General features: G+C 37.2%; 2 protein-coding genes across 2 annotated transcripts in view; one reads left to right on the forward strand and one right to left on the reverse strand.

Annotated features, from left to right (window-relative positions):
• TG (thyroglobulin) overlaps nt 1-21,996 on the forward strand; it is a 2,464,750-nt gene that overhangs the window by 1,481,830 nt on the left and 960,924 nt on the right. Inside the window, exon 42 of the mRNA XM_044066937.1 lies at nt 3,628-3,824. Coding sequence (XP_043922872.1) covers nt 3,628-3,824 — 197 coding nt within the window. The remainder of the gene's footprint in view (nt 1-3,627; nt 3,825-21,996) is intronic.
• SLA (Src like adaptor) overlaps nt 11,089-21,996 on the reverse strand; it is a 243,849-nt gene continuing 232,941 nt past the window's right edge. Inside the window, exon 8 of the mRNA XM_044066936.1 lies at nt 11,089-13,223. Within this exon, the coding sequence (XP_043922871.1) occupies nt 13,034-13,223 (190 nt within the window). The 3' untranslated portion in view covers nt 11,089-13,033. The remainder of the gene's footprint in view (nt 13,224-21,996) is intronic.

The raw sequence follows: 21,996 nt of genomic DNA on the forward strand, positions 1-21,996 counted from the left end.
CAGAGTCTACTTCAGATTTCATTTCAGTTTCCAAAAAGTCAAATTACCTCAGGCGGATTTTGGACTTTAGCGCCTAAATAAGTATGTAAAGTAGACAAAGCTTTGGATGGTCATGGTTAATGCTGTACTTCCTTGTTTGCACAAAGGTGATGAATGTGCATCATCAACATGAGGTGCACCAGTAGATCTCCAGGACACTTATCTTCACATAAAAACTGACAAAGCATCCAGAACATATCTCTGCTTGAGGCTGAGAGTCAATCATTACCAATTTTATGCATTTTCATTCGGTCTTACCACAACACCCAGGGCACTCACAAAGTGAATGGCAGTCATTGCAGTCCACCTGAAGTTGAAAGAGATACATATTTTCCCATGCCATATAACTGACTTCTAGCCACCACAACATGGGAGTCTCTCCTAATAGCTAGAGTTTATGTGCTTCACTTGCATCTGTCCTTAGGCATTTCAGTTGAAACTGCAAATTCAAAGTTTGAACCACTACAGACTCTAATTATCATTGGATGCCATCTGGACACCAGGTTGAACATTTTCATGGGAACCAGTAATGTGGAACCAGGTCCTACCCTATGTTCTGAAGAGTAATTAGGGCATGACACTGGGTGATTTCCTCACAGCGATTTTGGGTAGGAATGCAAATTCTGGGATGGACAAGCTTTCTTGCATATAGGGTCAACAGTCATATCTTGGTGCCTCAAGAGTGGTCTTTCATCTCATTAGTAACACAAATTATTTTTCATCACTGGGACCACCTATGCTGTGACCTTTTTGCTGTTCCAACCAACACCAAGTGCCATGGCTGTTTTTTGTTTACCCTAATTCCTCTACAGGAACAGATACAGATGAATGCCCTTGCCTGTCAGTGGCTTCCAGGCCTCCTCTATGTCTTTTACACTTTTACAGGAAGAATCTCTGTGCAAGGCTTTAGTAATTCTTATAGCCCCTTTTTTGGACTCAACAGATTTGGTTCCCCAATGCTTTAGCCTCACCTCAGACATAAGCTTTGGCTCCTAGATCCCAAATCACATCACCAACACGCCAATTACATTAATGCCCAGAGACCTGTCCTCCTCTCCTGTAGTGGTCCAGACCCTTCTAGCTCACAGAAAGCAGCAACCTATAAGCTATAGAAGTGTAAATGGAAGATATTCTCAATTTGTGCATCTCAGCAAGGGTTGTACCATTTTTCCATTCCTGTTCTCTCAATTCTGCAATTTTTATCCACCCTCTTAGATGCAAGTTGCAATTACTCTACCAATAAAATACAGTCAGCAGCCATTTCTAATTTCTACCAGGGTTTCATTTTAAAACACTAGCTTCGCAAAGGGTATACACCGCTTTCCTCAAATTAGCATTCATCCTGAGACCTCCTATTAAGGATCACATTTCTCCTTTTGTCTTCAAATTTGTACTGGAGATGCTGACTCTTCCTCCATCTGATTTGGCTTCTTTGGGTGACATAAAATATCTTTCCTGAAAAATCTAACTTCTAGTAGCTGTTACCTCAGCCAGATACATTTCTGAACTGCATGCTGTCTCCTCCACACCACAGAGATATAGTTTCCCTGAAGTCTAACCCTTTCATTATGACTAAGTTTAATTCATACTCCACTATAAATCAAACTACCCATCTTCTAATCTTTTTACCACTATTCAAATAAAGGAGAACATCTTTTATATTCTCTGGATGTTCACATAGAATTATGTTTTCTTTTTCGTCATGACAAAGCTATCAGAAAAGATGATCAATTATTTATCTCTTAGTCACCTCCTAAGCATAGCCAAAAAATAATCAATGCTTCCTAGTCCAGATGGCTATCCACTTGTATTACATTTATTTACTATTCAAACAACAGTTTTAGTATGTAATCCCAGAGTGTACCTATAAGGTCTCTTGTTGATTCTACAGCATTCTTCAACTCTTTCATAGATGATATCTGTAATGTGACAACACCGGCCATGTTATACACTTTTTAAAGGACTATAGGCTGGATGTGATTTGTAGATCAAGGTCCTTCTTTGGAGCTGCTATCCTCAAGGGCACCCTGTCTTGATTCCACATAGGAGAAGTATTGTTAGGGATTCTGTTCCATGGGTCAAAGTGGAGGGACAGGATAATGTAAGATACAGATGTTATGCACTTACCATAATAGTGGAGCTTCATTGTCCTTATTCTGTCGACTTCAAAAAGACATAAACACCCCCCCTTCAAATTCTCATAATATTGACTTGACAGACATTGTAGACCAGTTCTAAAGCTTGCCCCCCTCCCGCAATGTCACATAGGTTCATAGGTTCATAGATTAGTACTAAGCTAACTGCTCTTGCGAGCCATTTTAAGCCTAGCCAATTATCCCTTGTGAGACTCAAACCCTGCACCTTGTCTTGTAAAGGGCAAAACAAACACCATCCTTAACCCCTCATCCTATTCATCTTTCATTTTCTTCGTATTGCATAGGCAGCAAACTCAAACTGAGGAATACCAGAGAGACAGTTGCATCATAGGAGCATAAAAAGACCTCAAGCATTTTAGAGTACTTGAAATTGTCATATCATATTCACCTGGAGGTGCAATCCCACAGTTCAAAGGGTTTTGTTTTTCATGGGATGACAGTGGTGTAATCCTTGGCTCTAGATTATTGTCACTGTGGAAGTGACACCACGACCCCATGTGCAAAAATGGGAAAAAGGAGTTGAATGGGTGGATGGATGGACATTGTGATAATTAAAAAAAATGTAATAGTATTTAAATCTTAAGACTTAATTCAGGTTTTGTCTTCAATTAAGGGTGGAAAATATTCTTGTGATAGAAGTTATGTTCCGAAACAGCATATGAGTTTTAATTTAGATGAGACCAGACTTGGGTAACCTGTTATTAGTGCTAGATATGATTTGTCTGCATAGACAATAAAACAGCTGATCAAACTTCAAAGCAAGGAAGCCAGCAAAACGATGCACCACAACACCTTGGATAATAAAATGATGGACATAGAGACTAATGGATGCTATGTCTTTAAAGATTTTGTTTGATTGAAGACACGTGTTTTTCATTCAGTTTTTTAATGAGTATTTAAGTATGTAACGTCATAGTGATGTATTTTAACTTTCTGAAGAAGTTGGTGAGGAGTCACCGATGAAAAGCTTATTGTTGTGAGCTTAAAATAAATTCCATTTGAGCATTTTATCCTTATTGGCGTACATATCCATCATTTTATTATCCAAGGTGTTGTGGTGCATCGTTTTGCTGGCTTCCTTGCTTTGAAGTTTGGTTTGGTTGTGTTCATTTCGAGAGTAATAAAACAGCTGATGGCTAGTTCTGATATTGCATTTTTAATTAATATTTACTTAGCACTTAAAAAATATCTAAGACATATCTAGAAGAGAAATTTATTGATACGTGGGTGGCTGAGAAATTGGAAGAAAAAGATTTTCACTTGTACACACACACACACACACACACACACACACACACACACACACACACACACACACACACACACACACACACACACACACACACACACACACTATCATGCAGAATTACTTTTAATGTAGTATGGACAAGTTTTTTATTAAAGTGCATCACATTCCTTTTTGCCTAACTAGGTTCAGATGTTGCGAGTGGAAACTGGGGTCTCCTGGACCAAGCAGCTGCTTTGAAATGGGTGGAGAAAAACATTGCCAGCTTTGGTGGGGATAACCAAGACGTCACTGTAGCTGCAGATGGCAGTGGTGCCGATGTCACCAGCCTACATCTCCTTGTACCAACTTCCGTGGATCTTTTCAAGAGAGTGATATTAATGGTAGGGCACACTTATCTTATTACAATCAAATGAACTTTATCAAGAACATGCTTTCTCTTTTGGATTAAAAACAAAAAGAAAGGTTTTATGTCATGGTACTCTAATGTACAACAACATATTTAGGCAAGTAATATGTTACACAATTTAACCTGTAAGTAGAAAGCATTGAACATGGAATATGTTCTTCATGCAGACTTGTTTATGTGCAAGATATCTGAAGGTTAGCCATAGATATTATTAACAGTAAAAGCTAATATGATGATAAACTGACATATCAAAGTGTGGTGTGCTAGAACAAACTGCAATATATATAACTGGAACTGCAATTTTATTTTTGAGATTAAGCTCTAAAAGATTTAATCTGGAAAAAAAACAGCTGTTATGTTTCACCTTTGTTTCACCTTTGTTTGCAGCAAGTGTATATTATACAGTTATGGTTTTAGTTGCTCACACCCTTGGTGGTTGACTTGAACAATATGATAGACCTCTACTACAAATTGGCAAGTTGACATTATTAGAACCTTTTCTTAATGGTGGCAAAATCTGTTTATAAATTAAATTAAATATCCAGTCTCATCATATCGTAACTTGACAACCTAGGTATTAGACCAAAAATCTTGTGTATTCTTAATTTTGTTTCAGCAATGTGAAACATATTACATATGTGATAACTAAATGAAGGACACTGATCCTTCTCATTGTCAGCTGACTGTCCTAAGTTTTATGCAATATTTTCCTAATAGTCACTGATTCATCTGCCCTGTAGTCTACATGATAAGCAAGTATACAGACATTTTTTTCTCTGCTATAGATTTGATTCAGATCCTGTTCCCCCGTGCAATAAAATGTTGCATCCTTCATCTTCATTAGGAGATGTTTATCTTTGATGACTTCAGTATAGCCAGTAAGTACACATTTTCTGGTAACTTAGTGAAACCATGGTAATTCAAACTTGAGGGTAAACATCCTCAATTCCAAAAGTCACATAGTGAATTACTGCAGGTAATGGAAACATCTTTTCTCTCGCCAATCTATACTCTGACCCTTGCTCAGAGAATGTACTATATATGGTAACTATTTATTGAGGTCATTCTCAGGTGATAGTGCAATTAATTAGTGTCACTTGGCTGTTGACTCACTGATTACTTTTTTGTAACTAAGAGTAGTTTGATGGTCATTAATTAAGAATTAGAAGCAAGAGAAGCTATGTGGTTCATAATGTGTAATGACTGAAAACCAGGACTCTCATAGTACTAAAAATGTGTTACTACAATGATAGTTAAAATGGTCAGCAGAGCTAGATACCATCAGAGATATGTTTCATTTTAGTGCACAAGAGATTCATATTGGTGGGAGAGTTGTTATATTAGACAGCATTTAATTGTGTATAGTATTCTAAGTACTGGAAGCTTTCTGCTGGAGAAGAGTGATTTTCTGTTATGAAACACTGTTTTTACATGTCAGCCAGAGTGTAGGAAAATGGCTCAAGACTAATATCTGCCACTAGGCGACACAATAATGCATTATTTCATTTTGATTCCATGTTGGCATGAAAAAGTAGAGCACCACAGTCTAGGATGTTTCCTTTTTTTGAATTCTCTCTGTTTAGTATTCTGAAAAATACTAGCAGTTAAGACATCATTTTCTTTACCCATAATGATGACAGATCTGTGTGAAAAGGAAGCACTCTGACAAGCAAGGGTGATGCAATAGAGGTGGTGTTTTGAGTAGTCAGAGTCAGATCAGCAGGTGATGTAGATAGTAACATAACTTCCACTGAATCTCATATAAATGGGTCCAGCACGAGTGTGTAGTCATGCTGATTTTGTGATTTACAAAAATAAATAAAGGACTACATATGCAAACACAGTTTATGTATTGAGAATGACAGAGGTATCCTTTAAGATTCATTATGAATTTTATGTTATTCACTGGTAGAGTTAAAATAGTTTGACAGTATTAAGCCATGTGCTGTCCTAATGATACCCACAATGAATTATAATAGCACTGTGTCTGTAAGCTTGGTAGCATAGACAGATAAAGCCGTATGACCCACATGGGGTCAATTAGCCACTTTAACAGCTGATAGTGTGGGTATAAGGAGGATGGGCATGGCTGTTCCTGTACAGAAGTGGGGCTCAGACTGTGGTATTGCAATTGCATAACCCCTTGGAGTAATTATCTGCCAAATAACCAGATTTCCACAGAATGTCCATACTTTTGACTCAGATTTTTGGTCTGTTCATAAAATCAGTGGTTTTCTACCAATTCATTGAGTAGTGAAGTCACTAAATAATGACATACATTTAACCTTCAGACTTCATATTATTCAGAAAAAGCATGGTAACACAAATCTTGTTATTCCTAGCAGCTTTCTAAATTTATAAGATCAATATTTAAAATCTGTCCCTATATTTGGGTCTCCTCATTACTTTATGATTTGTGCAGAATTTTTGTGCTAAGAGATTGGTAGGTATGCTTCTTATATATTTCTTTTGTATACCCCTGCCTCCTCTTCCTAATATCTTCTCTTTTAAGTCCCTCTCATCTTTTTTTGATCATTCCCATTTTTATGTGAATGTTTACCTCCTTGAACCGGTCTTGGCGTTCCTATTCTTTGAACTACTCATTTCAGCATCATTCTTTTTCTTTCTTCGCTATTCTGGGAACCTTACATTCAGGTTTATATATTTTTCCTGTGTCTACTGCCTTTTTCTCTCTGTCATTCTTCAGCTTTTTATAAGGCCCCCAGAGTTAGGTATTCTGACTTTAGGATTTTTCCTTGTAGTTGAAATATTTGTTATGCTACTACCTGGACTGTATAACAAATGTCCATCCAGAGTTCTTTGGGTACTCTTTTTACAAAGGCACTTAAATCTATTCTTCATCTTCACTTACATATTCATTTGGAATATTGTTGAGTTCATATCTCACTGGCCTAGATGATTTTCTTGTTTTCTTTAATTTAACTTTAAACAGTAAAATAAGATGCTGATGCTCTTCATAATATTCTCCTCCAGTTATGTTTTTTCTTCACTACACAGAACTCTTCCATATCTGAATGAAAAGTACATAGGCAATCTGATTTTGCTGTTGACCATCCGGTGATACCCATGTGTAAAGCTACCTCTTAGGCTTTTGAAAGAGTGTTTGTTGAGATCATTGAATTATCATGTCATAATTCCAGCTTTCTATGTACTCCAAGGCCAAACCTGCCCGTTATTCCAGCAATACTCTGAGTACCAACCCATGATGAATAAGACAACATTGTTTTGTGAGTTATTTCAATAGGTTAATGCAGATCCTCAAAAATGTTTAGCTTCTTTCACTTCAGCAATTGTAGTCAGAGCATAAACTTGTATCACTGTAAAGTTAATAGGATTATCTTGTATTCTGATTGAGGTCATTCTGTCATTTTTTTTGGGTTGAAATCTAGCACCAGTTTTGACAGCCTTTTCCTAGCTATGAGAACTATTCCATTTCTTCTGCATTTCTATTGACTATGGTAGAAGATCTGATAATTATCTGATATAAAGTCCCCCCAATTCTATCCATTTTAGTTCATGAATTCCTAAGATGTCAGTGTTTATTCTTGTTGTTTCATCCATAGCCACTTCAAGCTTGGCTTTGTTCATGATTCTTACATTCCAAGTTCCAGTGGTGTATAATATTTTCTAGCATCAGACTTTCCTTTCATATCTGAGCACCTTAGCAAATGGGCATTCTTACAGCATGGTGTAGTGAGCACACCAGCAAAAGAGACCAGCTACTGGCATGAAATTATCTGATCTCTGTAACGTGTTCTCCTTGGACAGCATCAATCAAGGCACTCCTTAAAATGGAGAACATCAACATCTGTGCAGTGACAGAAACCTGGTTCAAGGCTCCAGAGAGCACCCCTGCATTACCAGGCTATAATTTATACCACACCTTTCGGCCACCTAACCTGGACTGAAACATTAAAGGTGAAGGCGTGTCCAGATTTGTTACGGATAGCCACACCTCCAGGCTAGTTGCTCAGCATAATGCATCCGAGATTATCCAAGTGAAACTAACTTTGGGTAAGACCGCAATACAAATTGTAGCTTGCTACAGATCCCCTACCATGCCCCAGGATTCCCACTCCTCATTTCTTGATACACTGGAAAATATTAGGGTACAACCCAACACCCTAATAATGGGTGATTTCAACTACCCCACCATTAAGTGGGAAAACTACTCATGTACCAACTCTTTTGCTCATCGTTTTCTGGAATTCATAAATTCCAATGCCTTGGATCAACTTATCCACACCCCCACCAGGGGCAGCAATATCCTAGACCTGGTCATTACCAACATGGGCGACTGGTGTTCTACCCCAGAGGTCAGTTCCTCATTGGTCAGATCTGACCACAAGCTAATCACCCTAGACATCCACATCCCGCCCCCACCCCCTATTAAGGATACCATCATAAAAAAATTCTCCAACTTCACGCTTCTTAAGACAGAAGTGGCAAATTTCAAGACACCCATGCAGACAGACAATAGAGGTACGACTGTTGAATCCTACACAAATGCACTTTATAAGCACTTACACAAGTGCATGGATCGTGCTGTCCCTAACAGAACCAAGATGCTATCCTCCAAAAAAAGGAAGCCAATCTGGTGGTCCCCTACTATAAACAAACTCTACAAGAGAAGAAAGAAACTGTTGCAAAAAAAGAGTAAAACTTTGTGATTGGAGGAACTCCCTGGTCAGTCTCAGTAAGAAGCTGAGATCCCTCATAAAATCCTCCAAAGCTAGTTATGAAAACAAAATCACCACTGATTCTAAAGACAACCACAAAGCATTCTATAGCTATGTCAATAATCTCAATGGCAACACTCAGATCTTCTCTGAGTTACAACACAATGGCACTAAATATACAGAACCAACTGATATTGCCAACATCCTGGCAGATAAGTTCAGTGCTAACTTTAACCCCCTCTCACCTCCTAAAGGGCCCATCTCTATACCGGAAGAATACAAAGTTCCTGTAATTACAGCTGCACAGGTAAAAACCACACTCTCCAAAGCCAAGAACACAGCATCCATGGGACCTGACAACATCCAAAAATACTCCAGCAGAAGAAGCAGTCAAATGGTGAGATAAAGAGAAATAGAGAGAAATGGAGAGACCTGACAACATCCCAGGCTGCGTTCTACATGAACTACAGAATGAACTGGCACCCCACCTAAGTACCATGTTCACTGATAGCCTCACCTCAGGCTTTTTACCCACTGAATGGTGCACAGTGATGGTTATCCCACTCTACAAATGGGGAGCCACCATGGACTCTGGGAACTACTGCCCCATTAGCCTGATGAGTCTGGTCTGCAAGGCCATGGAATGTATCATCATGGAACTTATAAACAAAGATATTGGTAATCTCCAAACTCTGGACCCTACCCAGTTCAGGTTTGTAAAAGGCAGATCATGTCTCCTAAACCTGATAGACTTCTTTGAAGCAGTCAGAAAAGCCATAGACAAGGGTAAGGTGGTTTACACAGCCTATCTAGATCTTGCCAAGGCTTTCAACACCATCCCCCACTCTGGAATTATAGATAAACTCACTAAACTAGGTATAAATCCCTATGTCATAAGATGGGTTGCCAACTAGCTCACTGACAGAACCCACACTGTGAAAGTAGCAGACTCCAAATCTGACTTCAGACCAGTGACAAGTGAAGTACCACAGGGTTCAGTCCTGGATCCTCTCCTGTTTGTTAACTACTTGTCTGAAGTACAGGCTAACACAGAAGGTCTTTGGCTAATGAAGTTCACAGATGACTGCAAACTAGGAACCATAATCAAAACTCCTAATGATGTTAACATTCTACAAAAGGGCCTCACTGAGACAGATCCCTGGTGTCAAAGCCATGGCTTCAAGCTCAATGCTAAAAAGTGCATTGTCATCCCCGTTGGTTAAAAATTCTGTACCCATGAACTACCACATAGGCGATAGTCTACTTAACACCGAAAGTATGAAAAGAGACCTTGGGACACTGGTGGACAGTAGTCTCCCCTTTGATAATCACATCACCACAGTAGTCAGGAAATCCTAATATGTGGCATACCTCATCACAAAAGGTTTCTCATCCAGGAAAAAAGAGGTCATTGTTCCCCCCTACTCGTCACTCATTCAACCCATTATAGAGTACAACACCCCTTTTGATATGTACCTCACAAGACATCTACAACAACTGGAAAGGCCACATAAATACCTCACAAAGAGGATTACCAGCCTCAAACAGATGCCCTACGCAGACCATCTCAAAAAACTCCAGCTTTACTCCATTGCATATTGCCTACTCAGAGGCGATCTCTGCCTAACATGCAAAACTATGTCAAACCCAGAGCTGCTTGGACATGCTCCACATAAAGAAATCCCAATCCCTCTGAGCTACACACTCTAGGGACCTAAACCTTATTACCACAATAAACAACATGCTGCAGGGATAGATTCCTGTCCCAGAGACTTCCCATATTCTGGAACAAACTACCTGTCTATATCAAAAAAAGCTCCTCATTAGCACTCTTCAAGAAAAATCTTGATGATTGGATGCGAAATATGAAATTCACCCCAGGGATCACTTCTGTGGCTCTGCTCAACAGGGGCAGAGGAAAATAATTTTCTTGGGAGGCAAAAACCAGGGTACCTTTTTGGCTAGGCTTATATAAGCATAGGGCCAGTAGCCTAGTACCTACCTATGAACCTATCCAAACTATATCTCATCAGAGACGAGCAGTACTGGAGGTGGAAAAAGGAACCCACCATCACCTATTACTGGACGCAAAGCTTTCCAAGGAATTCATATTAGGAAAACATTACACACTGGTGTTGCCCTTCTTCTATTGCAGGATAGTGCAGGAGCACAGTAAATAATCATGCCTTCACGGCATAGTGAAGCATAGCTTCAAATCTTTAGAAACTTGTGCATTGAGTATTGTAGTGTGTGTTACAAATATAACAAGTTGGCTATGACATCAGTAACTGTTGAGAGCTACTAAAATATTCACTGGAGGCTTAAGATGCAATGTATATTTAAGTAATTCTGTTTCTTGTCCAGTGGTTAACGAACTTGCTAAAGTTATGAGAGTGAGCAACAAATTTGTGCACAGCTGCTATTATTATGCAGCAAATGCTTTCTTCTTTCTGAAATGATGTGTTTCATGGCAGAACATTCAGGTGAGCAACACTCATTTATGTAAGAAAAATCCTTACATCACATATGAGTTTTAAATCAAGTTACTTGGCAAACAAATGGAGTGTTATTTTCTGTGGTACATTCTTACCTTGAACAACAGCAGCAAGAAGCAAAAATAAAACAACTGAAAACAATATAATTATCTTATTTTAAGTTGATTAACAGATTAATTATACAAGTAATAACTTAATATTATTATTTTTAGGAAATTTACAATCACCTGAATGTGTATAAACTGTACTGTTTGCTCTATGCATTTTCATATTTGTAGCACTTTTGAAAACACAGCAAAAGAGTTGGAAGTATCTTATCATATCCGTGAAAAAAGTACCAGTGTTTATTTATGTAGTATACACTATTCAGTAATTATCTCTGACTCGCTGGAACCCTGAAACTGCCAGTTTATTAATAGTAGTATAATGTGAATGAGAACAAAGAACAGTGCGAATGCACTGAATTAGCTGGCCTTAAATACTGCCTCATGATTCTCACACTTTCATTCATTAGTTTATTTGCGGTATATTGCCAAGTCATGATAAAAACTATAGCATGTGACAAAGTCCCAAAAAAGCTGTTTTGGGCAGTTCTGTGGTGGTTTGAAATGTGAAAAATGTTGGTAGAATTAGCAGAAGTTATGTACAACGATCCAGTGTTCGGTCTCCAAGAGGGGTTCCCAGAGGGAGTGTGTGTGCATCAGGGCTCAGCTCTGAAGCCCACTGCTGTTCATACTGGTGATGGACTACATTAGCAAACAGATTGAAGGGGACAGATCAGCAAAGTTGCTGTATGCAGATGCTGTGGCATTAGAGGCGGACTGAACAAGAACTTCAGCAAAGAAAAGGGAAATGGAATGCAAAACTGAAGGTACATGGGATGAAACTAAGTACAGATAAAACAGCTGTAATGGCAAAAAATGAGAGAAATCAGAAAAAGCTAGAAATTGAGAGAAAAGGGGAAATGCTGGAACAGGTCAATGGCTTCAAGTAATTGGGAAGGTTGGATGAGGAAAAGGGACCTCTGAATGGGGAGGTCAAAGCTTGATTCATTGGGGATGCAGCCAACTGGCACAGAACATCAGGTAGTATATGACAGATGAATACAAAATAAGATGAAAAGTAAGGTGTACAAAACAATAGTGCAGCCACTACTACTGCATTGTACAGAAACCTGGGCAGTATGTATAAATATTATCAAAATCAAGGATTAGATCTTAGTGATTTACCATGCAAAAATGCATCATAAGTCTGTACACAGATGGCACACTACACGTTCATATGTTTTGCTGTGTCTCTAGATACTTCTGTGGAAATTACCTCTGTGAGTCTCATTTTATGAAACAAATTTCTAGTAGTAAAAATACAACCTCAGTTCTCCCCTGAAAAGAGGCTACTAGCATGTCAAGACTAACTAGGTCAACAAAAGTATAAATAAAAAAAAATAAATAAATAAAATTTGTTTGAGCTATGTGGGATACATACAGAGTCTGAAGACATATTATTTTGCGGAGAAAGCCCTGAACTCCCATGCAGGAAGCTATACTCCTCAACCCTTTCATACATTTAATAATCAGCTCCAGAGCCCTTGCACTTCATTGGAAAGAAGATTAGTGGGCTATGAAGGAAACTAGTCTATATAATTACAACTTATCAATTTGTTCTTGTTTCCAAGTGGCTTCAGTTACCTTAATGGTTATTGTAGGCACAGTATTTTTCACCAGAAGGTTATCTGTCCAACTGCAGTAATATATGATTCTTTAGTATGATAGAGTATCAGAAGAAAAAATAATTTTAGTTTAAATTCTATTCTGACAAACCAAATTTGACTTCATAATGAAATCATTGTCTCTTGAGCATATCATCATGCAGGCCTGAGCTGAAAAGCAGTATATATTCCTGAAATGGTGATCTTTCTGCATTCAATGAATAAGGCATTTGTTTGATATGACTTCAAGTTAGTCCGTTTTCATTTATACTTTCTAAGATTAAATAAATTCTTCTTCGGGTATGGTGGTTGTATAGACAGAGTGAGCTTTTTTCTTTCTGGTTTCATTCCTTGATCTGCTGTTTCCTTCAGATAGACTCAGATATGATGCAATACTGTGTCGGAGACCAAAACTGAGCTGTGAGCTATCATCAGGAGTTTTTTCTCTGTTCTCATTAACTAACTCAGAGCTGAAATCAAATGTGAAGAAAAAAAGTTAGGTGAAGCACTATAGAAAGGAGGAATATATTTTGTATATAAAAAGTTTGTATGTCCAAAATAATATATATGATATCCATATTCAGATATTAAAACCCTGAAGTTATCCTCCCTCTGTTAAAATTGATAATCTTAATGATTTAAAATCCATTCATATACTCTGCTGCTTAGTGGCCCAAAATGAGGTCACGTTCCATGTAACAAACCACATATTGCCTTTTTAAAGTAAACATTGCATACTCCATGTATTTGCACTAGGACTGTAATCAGCGTCTGTCTGTCATTTAATTAGTTGTCTTATGTAAAAAAAATAATTTCCACATAAAGATCACTTCTGTGCTGTCACAGTCATTTGGCAGCCTGGCCTCTAAGTGTGATGATACAAATGCACTACAGTCACCAATATGACACCCAGATGGCAGGCTGCCATCCACTGATGTAAAGATGTTTGGCATTGATGGAGTTTGAATAACAACACTACCAACCAAGGGTGATGTAATAACAAGAAAGTGCACACAAATTTGTTTCAATAGCTAATTCACAAAGTACAATATAGGCCCCTAGTCCATAAAGGGAATATACACTACTGCTCAGGTATGGGCTTCCAACATCCACACCTAGACAGCAGAATTGTACACAGGCTACTTACACAGCTGAGTATTTGGACAAGCATTCCTTGGCCCTGTATCAACACTCTCTTTGCGAATCACTCTTCTAATGACCTTTTTTACCATACAACACACACACACACACACACACACACACACACACACACACACACACACACACACACACACACACACACACACACACACACACACACACAGTTCTTGCCATGTTAGTACTGTTACAAACCTCACACACACACACACACACACACACACACACACACACACACACACACACACACACACACACACACACACACACACACACACACACACACACACACACACACACACACACACACACACACACACACACACACACACACAATAATCTAAGCTCCAGATATCCAAGTTCCCTGGCTAGGGCTTACCATGTGTTTTATAAATTAAGCTCCACTCAAGCAAGACAGTATCAACATCTAGGACCAAGAATAAGGAGTTATACACAAGGTATTTTACCTAGCTCCCCAATACCTGTGACATTGCCATCCTTAGCCTTGAGAAAACAAGTACTAAAAGTTTAAAACCAATTCTTTTAGTCATATCAATCACTCGAAGATTGCCAATACAAATCCCATGTTTGCTTTCTTTGACTCCTAAATCAACTCTGATGTCTCTGTGATATGCAAGTCATTAAATATATTGGCAGTTACAGAAATTACATCTCAAAAGAAATGCACATTTTTTTTCTTCTTTATAACATTAAAAATATGAGCCATGAAATATGGGATCCAATATGTTACAAAACATTATTTGTTCTTTTATGTTAAAAAAGACAAAAGACCCACTTTACAAGTCATGAAAACAACACAATTGCAAATGAACAACAGATCATAAAAATAAAAAAATATATATTGCATTTTTAACTTGGCATTACATCTGATTTCATAATTACTTGTCTTTTAGCCTGGCATTACCAGCATCTGTGAAAGTGGCTCCAATGAGTATTCTTTGTTATTTTTACAGTCACTAAAACAGCATTCAGTGACTTGACTGTATTCTATACAGATATATATATATATATATATATATATATATATATATATATATATACTTCAAACTAAGAAAGAAATCATCACACAAACTTCTTTTTTAAAGTATTTTTTTAAATTTTAATAACTTTCTTCAGTTTTTTGGTTGTTTTGGATATATATATATATATATATATATATATATATATATATATATATATGGGCCCCCTTCACATGGTCGACAGTTCATATAATCGACACTCATTTGGTCGACAGTTCATTTGGTCGACAAGCAGATTTGCCCCCTTCCCCAATGTTGTGCAACCCTGGAGTTGATATATATAGTTAGGGGGGTGTGGGGGGCATAGCCCCCCACATTGGGGGGTGTGGGGGGTGAAGCCCCCCACCTAAAATGCTTGTCGATCAAATGAACTGTCGACCAAATTAACTGTCGACCATGTCAGGTAGACCCATATATATATATATATATATATATATATATATATATATATATATAGACACACTTATGTATCTATATACATGTGTATGTGTGTGTATGTTTTATATAGATATATCAACATTATTTGTGAAAGAACTTTTATGATAAATGTATGATTGTAAGGGGAAGCTTATTGTGAGATGTATCTGCCATTTTTTTTTCTCTTTTTCCTGATCAGTTTTAGTATTATATCAGTGAGGTATAATGTAGTAAAGCAATTTCAATGTAGCAATTAGAAATGCAATTTTAATATTATATGGACAACAGAATAAGTGTTTTCAGACTTTGGTGGATGTACACTGGACAAACTATTTTCTACTATTGTTGCTCTAATTAATTAGTGCATGCACTTATCAAAGAAGTATGTTTATCACTATGGTCATGTAACTTCAGCAGTCAGCAGATGGATTTGTCTGCAAGAAACTTTCAGCTGGGCTAATACTTTATTTACTTGTGTTTCAATGTGGGGTCAGAATATGACTTTTCAGTCTAATGTTATATCTAGATATTTTAGCAATTTGGCCCATGGTAGTGAGGTTTCTATTGGGTCTTTAATGAATATGTTTTGTGTACTGGTTAATACTTGTGAGGAATCAACATGCATCACTGTTGATTTCTGTGTGTTTATAGTTAACTTACCATTTCCAAGTCAGTCCCTGAAAGCATGAATGTCCTTTTTGAGTTGTTTGCCAAAGGTCTGTTATGATTTATTTGGCCTTTTTATTACTATATCATCAACATATAAGATGCAAAGTACTTGTTGTATATCTCATGGGACGTAATTCAAGAACAGCAAAAACAGTGAAGGAATGAGGAGCGAACATTGCAAAATACCTTTAGTTGTTGTTGTTGTCTTTCGGATTTTCCCAGTTAGGGGTCGCCACAGCGGAACTCCGGTCCGCTAAAGATTGACAGTAGATTTTCACGAACGCTGAGGTGCCAGCTCAATGTTCAGCCTTCAACGAAGGCACGCCCATTTACCTTTAGTAAAGGTCCTTATTTCATTGCAGATGTTTTGGCCTTCACTCTTAAAGGGCTATCAGTAAGATATTTCCTAAAAAATTGGTGACTTCTTTAGCAAATGCACAGCAAGATGGCTTTTGTAGTAAAACTGCATGGTCAGTGGCTTTAAAGACTGCCCTGTGATCTACAAATACATTACTGGTTAGTAGCCCTTTAACCATATTTGTAAAGATTTAATTGGCTAAAGTATGGACTACAGTCAAGGTGCTGCACCAGGGACAGAATCTATGTTGCTTACTAGACACAATGTCTTCATTTTGTATATTGTCTAGCATTTTTTGTAGATACGTTTTCCTAATACCTTGAAAAAGGGAACATTTTTATGTTTGTTCTAAAGTCATTAGCAGAGAAAGAGGAATGGATTTTGCTGTGTGATATGGATTGAGAATGTTTGAAACTGGGTAGAATTTTTTTTTGTTAATAAGTGTTAAGATTATAGATGTATGTTAATGACCTACATAGGATTAGGCTACCAGGCTATAGGAATTTTGTTTGAAGGTCTTGGTGTTTGGATTGTAGTAATAGTCTGTTTTTCCAATTTATCAATGATTTTAAACTGCTTTAAAGTAGAATAATGATTGGATACTATTTTATGCTGTGGGTCATTTGCTGCAAATGTAGGAATATTATTAAATAACAATGGTGTTGTTGCTTAGGTGAGTCAACTATCTTTTATGTAATTTATGATTTTCTTGTCTGGCTTTTTTTGTTTTGAGGACCTGTGGGGAACAACTTATTTGAGTTTAAAGACTTCATTGCTTGACAGAGCATATTTGGTTGACTGCGGTATGTTATAACCCATTGCACTTTTGATATATTTGATCCTACCCTACTATTACTTTTTAACTATTGGTACAGTACATGTTTGTCTTGGTTAATGGGGTCATTTTCCCCCATTTACTCCATGTTTTGTTCATAGCATTTATGGGTTATTTTAGTTCTATTTTTAACGAAGAAGTTGTTTCTCCTTAAGCCCTTCTGTTGACTAGGTACAATCTGCCATGAATGTGGGTGATTACATTGCAAACTGTTGATAGTGTAGTGATGTGGTCAATGCATGTGTATGGAAAAGTCCAGTTTATATGCTGCATTTTTTAATAGGGTGAAATCTGGATTCCAAACTTGTTTTGAATCACCAGGATGACAATATGAGGCAGCAGTCACTTATTGAGCTTGCAGTATTTGTAATACTTTTTTATCTTGTCAGAAATATTTGTTATCAATATATCCTGTATTAAGTTAGCATTAGAACTGTGGGTATGTGTCTAGTTCCTTCTGTTACAAGTTGTGTCACATTACTGATTGCTGACATTGTTGAACGCATAGATTTTTATTGTTCTTTCTAGTGTATGCTGAAATCCCATAGTCTTATATGTTTATGATGCTTAGGTGAGTTTAGCAGTTTGTTTAGTGTGGCTTGGATGGTAGCAATTAGCTTTAGACAGGGAATATAAATAGTGGTTAGAAGAATCTTGGTATGCTTTACCAGAGTAATTTGTAAGTGAAACCTGTTAGGGACTCTGAGGCAGTATTACCCAATAATACTGGAGAAAATTTAGTATAATTTTGCATTAGAGTTAAAACAGCAAAATCAGTTACTTGAGAACAAGATATACTTTTGTGTTATATGTAAAGAAATTTGAGAACAAATTTAGCCAGGTTTCAGTACTAGTTATGCTTCTGGAATTGTATAAATCACTTCATATCACGCTTCACATTTTGCCCACTTGTTGATAGAACCCAGGTTTATGTATCATAGTAACAGGTGTCTTTGGTTTGGGGTGCACTGAGATCTCTCTGATTTGGAGTAACAGTAGGGCAGATGTTACAATACCAGCTTTTTTCACTGCAGGTAGGGTATGTCATGGATGTATATTGTATAGTTTTGTGGTAAAATAACATTTTTTTCTGTATATAGTGTAATTGTAAGATAAAATATTTGCCTACCAGGGTTTCAGTTTTTATGTTATGCCTTTTTTCTTATTTGTTGTCTAATATGGGTGAAACATAATTTCTTTTTGCCAGGAGAGGCATAATAGATAGTTCAGTATTTCAAGGACAAACATGATGCTAGGTACAGTTTTGTTCATTTTTACCTAATTGTTTGGTACTCTTTGTTTATTTAAGATGGTCTGTTGAAACAAATCTCCTTTGTAGTTGATTAAGGGTATATGGAACTGTTGTGTGAGTGATGTTTTACTGGTTGTTTAACTAAGAAGTGGGTCTTGATTGTATAAAAGAAAGTAATGCAGGGATGGGTGAACACTGAGTAGGACAGAGAAATAAACTCAGCTGAATGTAGTTAGGTTCTGTGAAGCAGGTTTTTCACAATTCCATGATCACCAGAGACAATCAGTTCAGTTAAAATCCCTGACAGACCTAGCTAATCCTACTCCAAGTAGCTGAGTGGACATAGTCTAGCTATTGGAGTGGAGTATTAATTAATACAGGCACCAACCCTCTATTAAAATAAGTCACATGCTCATAGGTTAGTACTAGGCTAACTGCCCTTGTGAGCCATTTTAAGCCTAGCCAATCACCCCATATGAGAACCAAACCCCACACCTTGTGTCTATAAGGTAAACACCTTAACCATTATGCCAACATCCTATTAAAATAAATTTCCTACCCAGGTGTACAATTAATACAAATACTGTACACTCCCTTTGGCTGCAGTCACAAATAAGGAAAGATAATAGGGATAGAGTTTAACTGAAAAAGGGGCAACAGGAACTCCATAGTTATTCAGCAGAATTCAGCCTTTTAAAAGATACTGCTAGGGTGAGGTAGTATTAGATGAATTAGATGAATTTGGTGAATCAAATCTTAAATTCCTAGGTAAAGCAGCTACATTATATTAGATAAGAGTGAAGCACAGCACACAGTGATTGCAGAGCTGGCAGAAAATAACTTTTAAATTCTCCTCCAGCTGTGCTAAAAGGGAGGGAGCTGGGGTAGATGAGGTTTGTTTGACCATAGTCCTAGAACTATCCCCCTTTGGCCTGGCTAGTAAATCTTTAGGCTTTTTTAAGTGTAAGCATTTATGTGGAATAACAACAACAACCTAATTATTCTTACTTAGCAAACTTCATTTTTTTCCATGGAAGAGAGTATAAAGTGAAAAGCAGTTCCTTCTCCTTGTCTGTTTTAGCCCACTAGGTGTAATACCTAGTGTAGTCTCTCAGAGCCCTAACAAACTGAATAAGCTTCAGCTGTGTGGCAGGGAAGACAACATATGCTTATTCTGCTGAGCTAAAGGATAGAATAAATAGTATGAATTTGGTGAGTTGAGTGAATTAGCAAAAATGGATAGAATAGGTATGGTATAAAATCTGAAATCCAAGAAAGAAGAGCAACCAGAAGCATTGCAAGTATGCCTCTCATAAGAAATATGCCAGTATGCTAGATTTGTGGTATAGTATCCAGTTCTGGAGAAGAATATGTTTATTACAGATGCTGTCAGCATCAACATGGATAATTCTGTTAAACATGAGAAGTGTCCAAAGTTCAGGTGACATGATTCAGAGGAAAAACACATGTACAGAGATTTGTGGGTTGCAGAGGAAAATGTTTATAGGTTGGTTCATAAGTAAGCTTTGCAGATTAGGATATATAACACCACTGGAAAATGGGAGTCTAATGCTAGGTAAAACAGATAACGGGGTCTGTGAGGGAAAGTGATATGGAATATCATTGTTGTAGTTACAATTCATATTTATTTAAATATGGTGACAAAAGGATTGCAACATCCAGGTGTGCAAATGAAGCTGAGAGGTTGAAAGCAATGTATTAATACCTGAGGTAGGTATTATGGGCACTGGAACTAGTCTTGGGCTATCTGCGTAGATACTCAAAAGTTACATCAGGCTGCATAAAAAGATAAAGTAGCAATATGAGCAGTAAATGAAAAATGTAAGTAATTTCAGATAATAACCTGAGGAAGAAGGGATGTTAACTGATTCATCTGTAAAGCTAGAAGAAGAAGGCCTGATTAAACAAGAGCTGAAAAATGATAATTTTTGCTTATATTGAAAAAGAATGTGAAGGTAAGCAGTTACAACTGTTTAATACACAGATTGGTGTTAATGAAATGCATACTAAAACATTAAAAACATTCTACAAAGTCACTAAACTGAAGCCGTACAAACTGCTAATGGGTGGTTTACTGACTGCATTCTATATCACATATATACAAGTAATTCCAAAGGAATGGCGGTGGTAAGAGGTACAATCTGACAGCAAAAAGTGCTGTATTTTTCTTTTTTTTTTACCGTGAGGTTCACAATAGTGTCTACTGTCTATATTAATGGGAATGGAAGACCTTCTCTAAAATAGGGAGGAACTTATAATAGTTTTCTGTAAAAATGCATTTTAAACCATCATGGTCTACCCAGTCTCAATAGTATCAGAAGGAAGCTCTAGTCTTGTTACCTAAGGGAAAAGGTTAAGGAAGACATAGTTCTGTAGAGGAGATTTCCTATGCTTTTTTTAACTCGTTTATTGAATTATCACTTAACACATAGGCAAACATACATTTATAAAATGAAAACATGAAGCATGTTAACATGTTCACAGTTGCAAACAGTATACATCATATAGATTCTTTTATACAAGTACCATCAGCCCAACATTACAAGAATTGCTCAAATTCTGCCTTCCCTTAAACTTCACTCCTTCTCCAAAACATTTTTTGCATGTATTGTTCCCACCATTTCCATTTTTTTCTATGTAATTTGTTCCTACCCTTTTCTAAAGATCCCACTTCCAGTTATTTTCTCTTTATTGCAATATTCACTGCTTCTGATACCGTTGGTTTAGACTTTGATTTCCATTTTCTAGTAATTGCTTGTTTGGCAGCCACCAGAATTAAACTTAACAAGATCTTACTATTTTAGGCAATTTCAGATCCTGTATCGCAACAAAAAAATATATATTAATAATAATTGCCTTAGTTACACCCATATGCTCACCCAATATTTCTGACAGAGTAATCTGTATAGAAATTTTAAAGACATTTTAAAATCTGCCAACACATTACACCCACAAAACATATGCTCCCAGTTACCTCTTTCTTCCCCATCGCAGCTCCAGCATTTGCCATCTATCTAAGGAAAAATTCTTTGGAGTTTACCTGGGGTATAAAACTACCTGTGCAAACAGTTCCCAGCAAAAATCCTAAATCTTACAGACTTTGTTGCATATTTGGGAGCCGTACATGAGTCCTCCCATTGATTCCTTGTGAATTGCTTATCCAATTTCTCTTCCCAATCTTCTCTAACCTCTTTTGATTGTTCCTATAGTTCTCATCAATATTATATATGCCCTACTAATTATCCCTTTTTAATAGCAATTTTATTCTAGATTTAACTAAACACTCTACCAGAGCAGGTCTTTCACTTAGGATTCCGCAATGCCTTTCCCTTTACCTGTACTCTGACATCAGTCCCTGATAGTGAAGGTAGTCTCTAGCCTGCAATCCAAATGTCTTTGTAGCCTTTTCCCATTCTATTACCTTCGCCTTTCCTAGTTATTTACTTCAGTACTTTGGTTCCTTTGCAGTTTTCTCCAATAAATTCCAACCCCT

This window comes from Protopterus annectens, chromosome 3.part1, assembly GCF_019279795.1.
Source record: "Protopterus annectens isolate FY-2018-M chromosome 3.part1, PAN1.0, whole genome shotgun sequence".
NCBI lineage: Eukaryota > Metazoa > Chordata > Ceratodontiformes > Protopteridae > Protopterus > Protopterus annectens.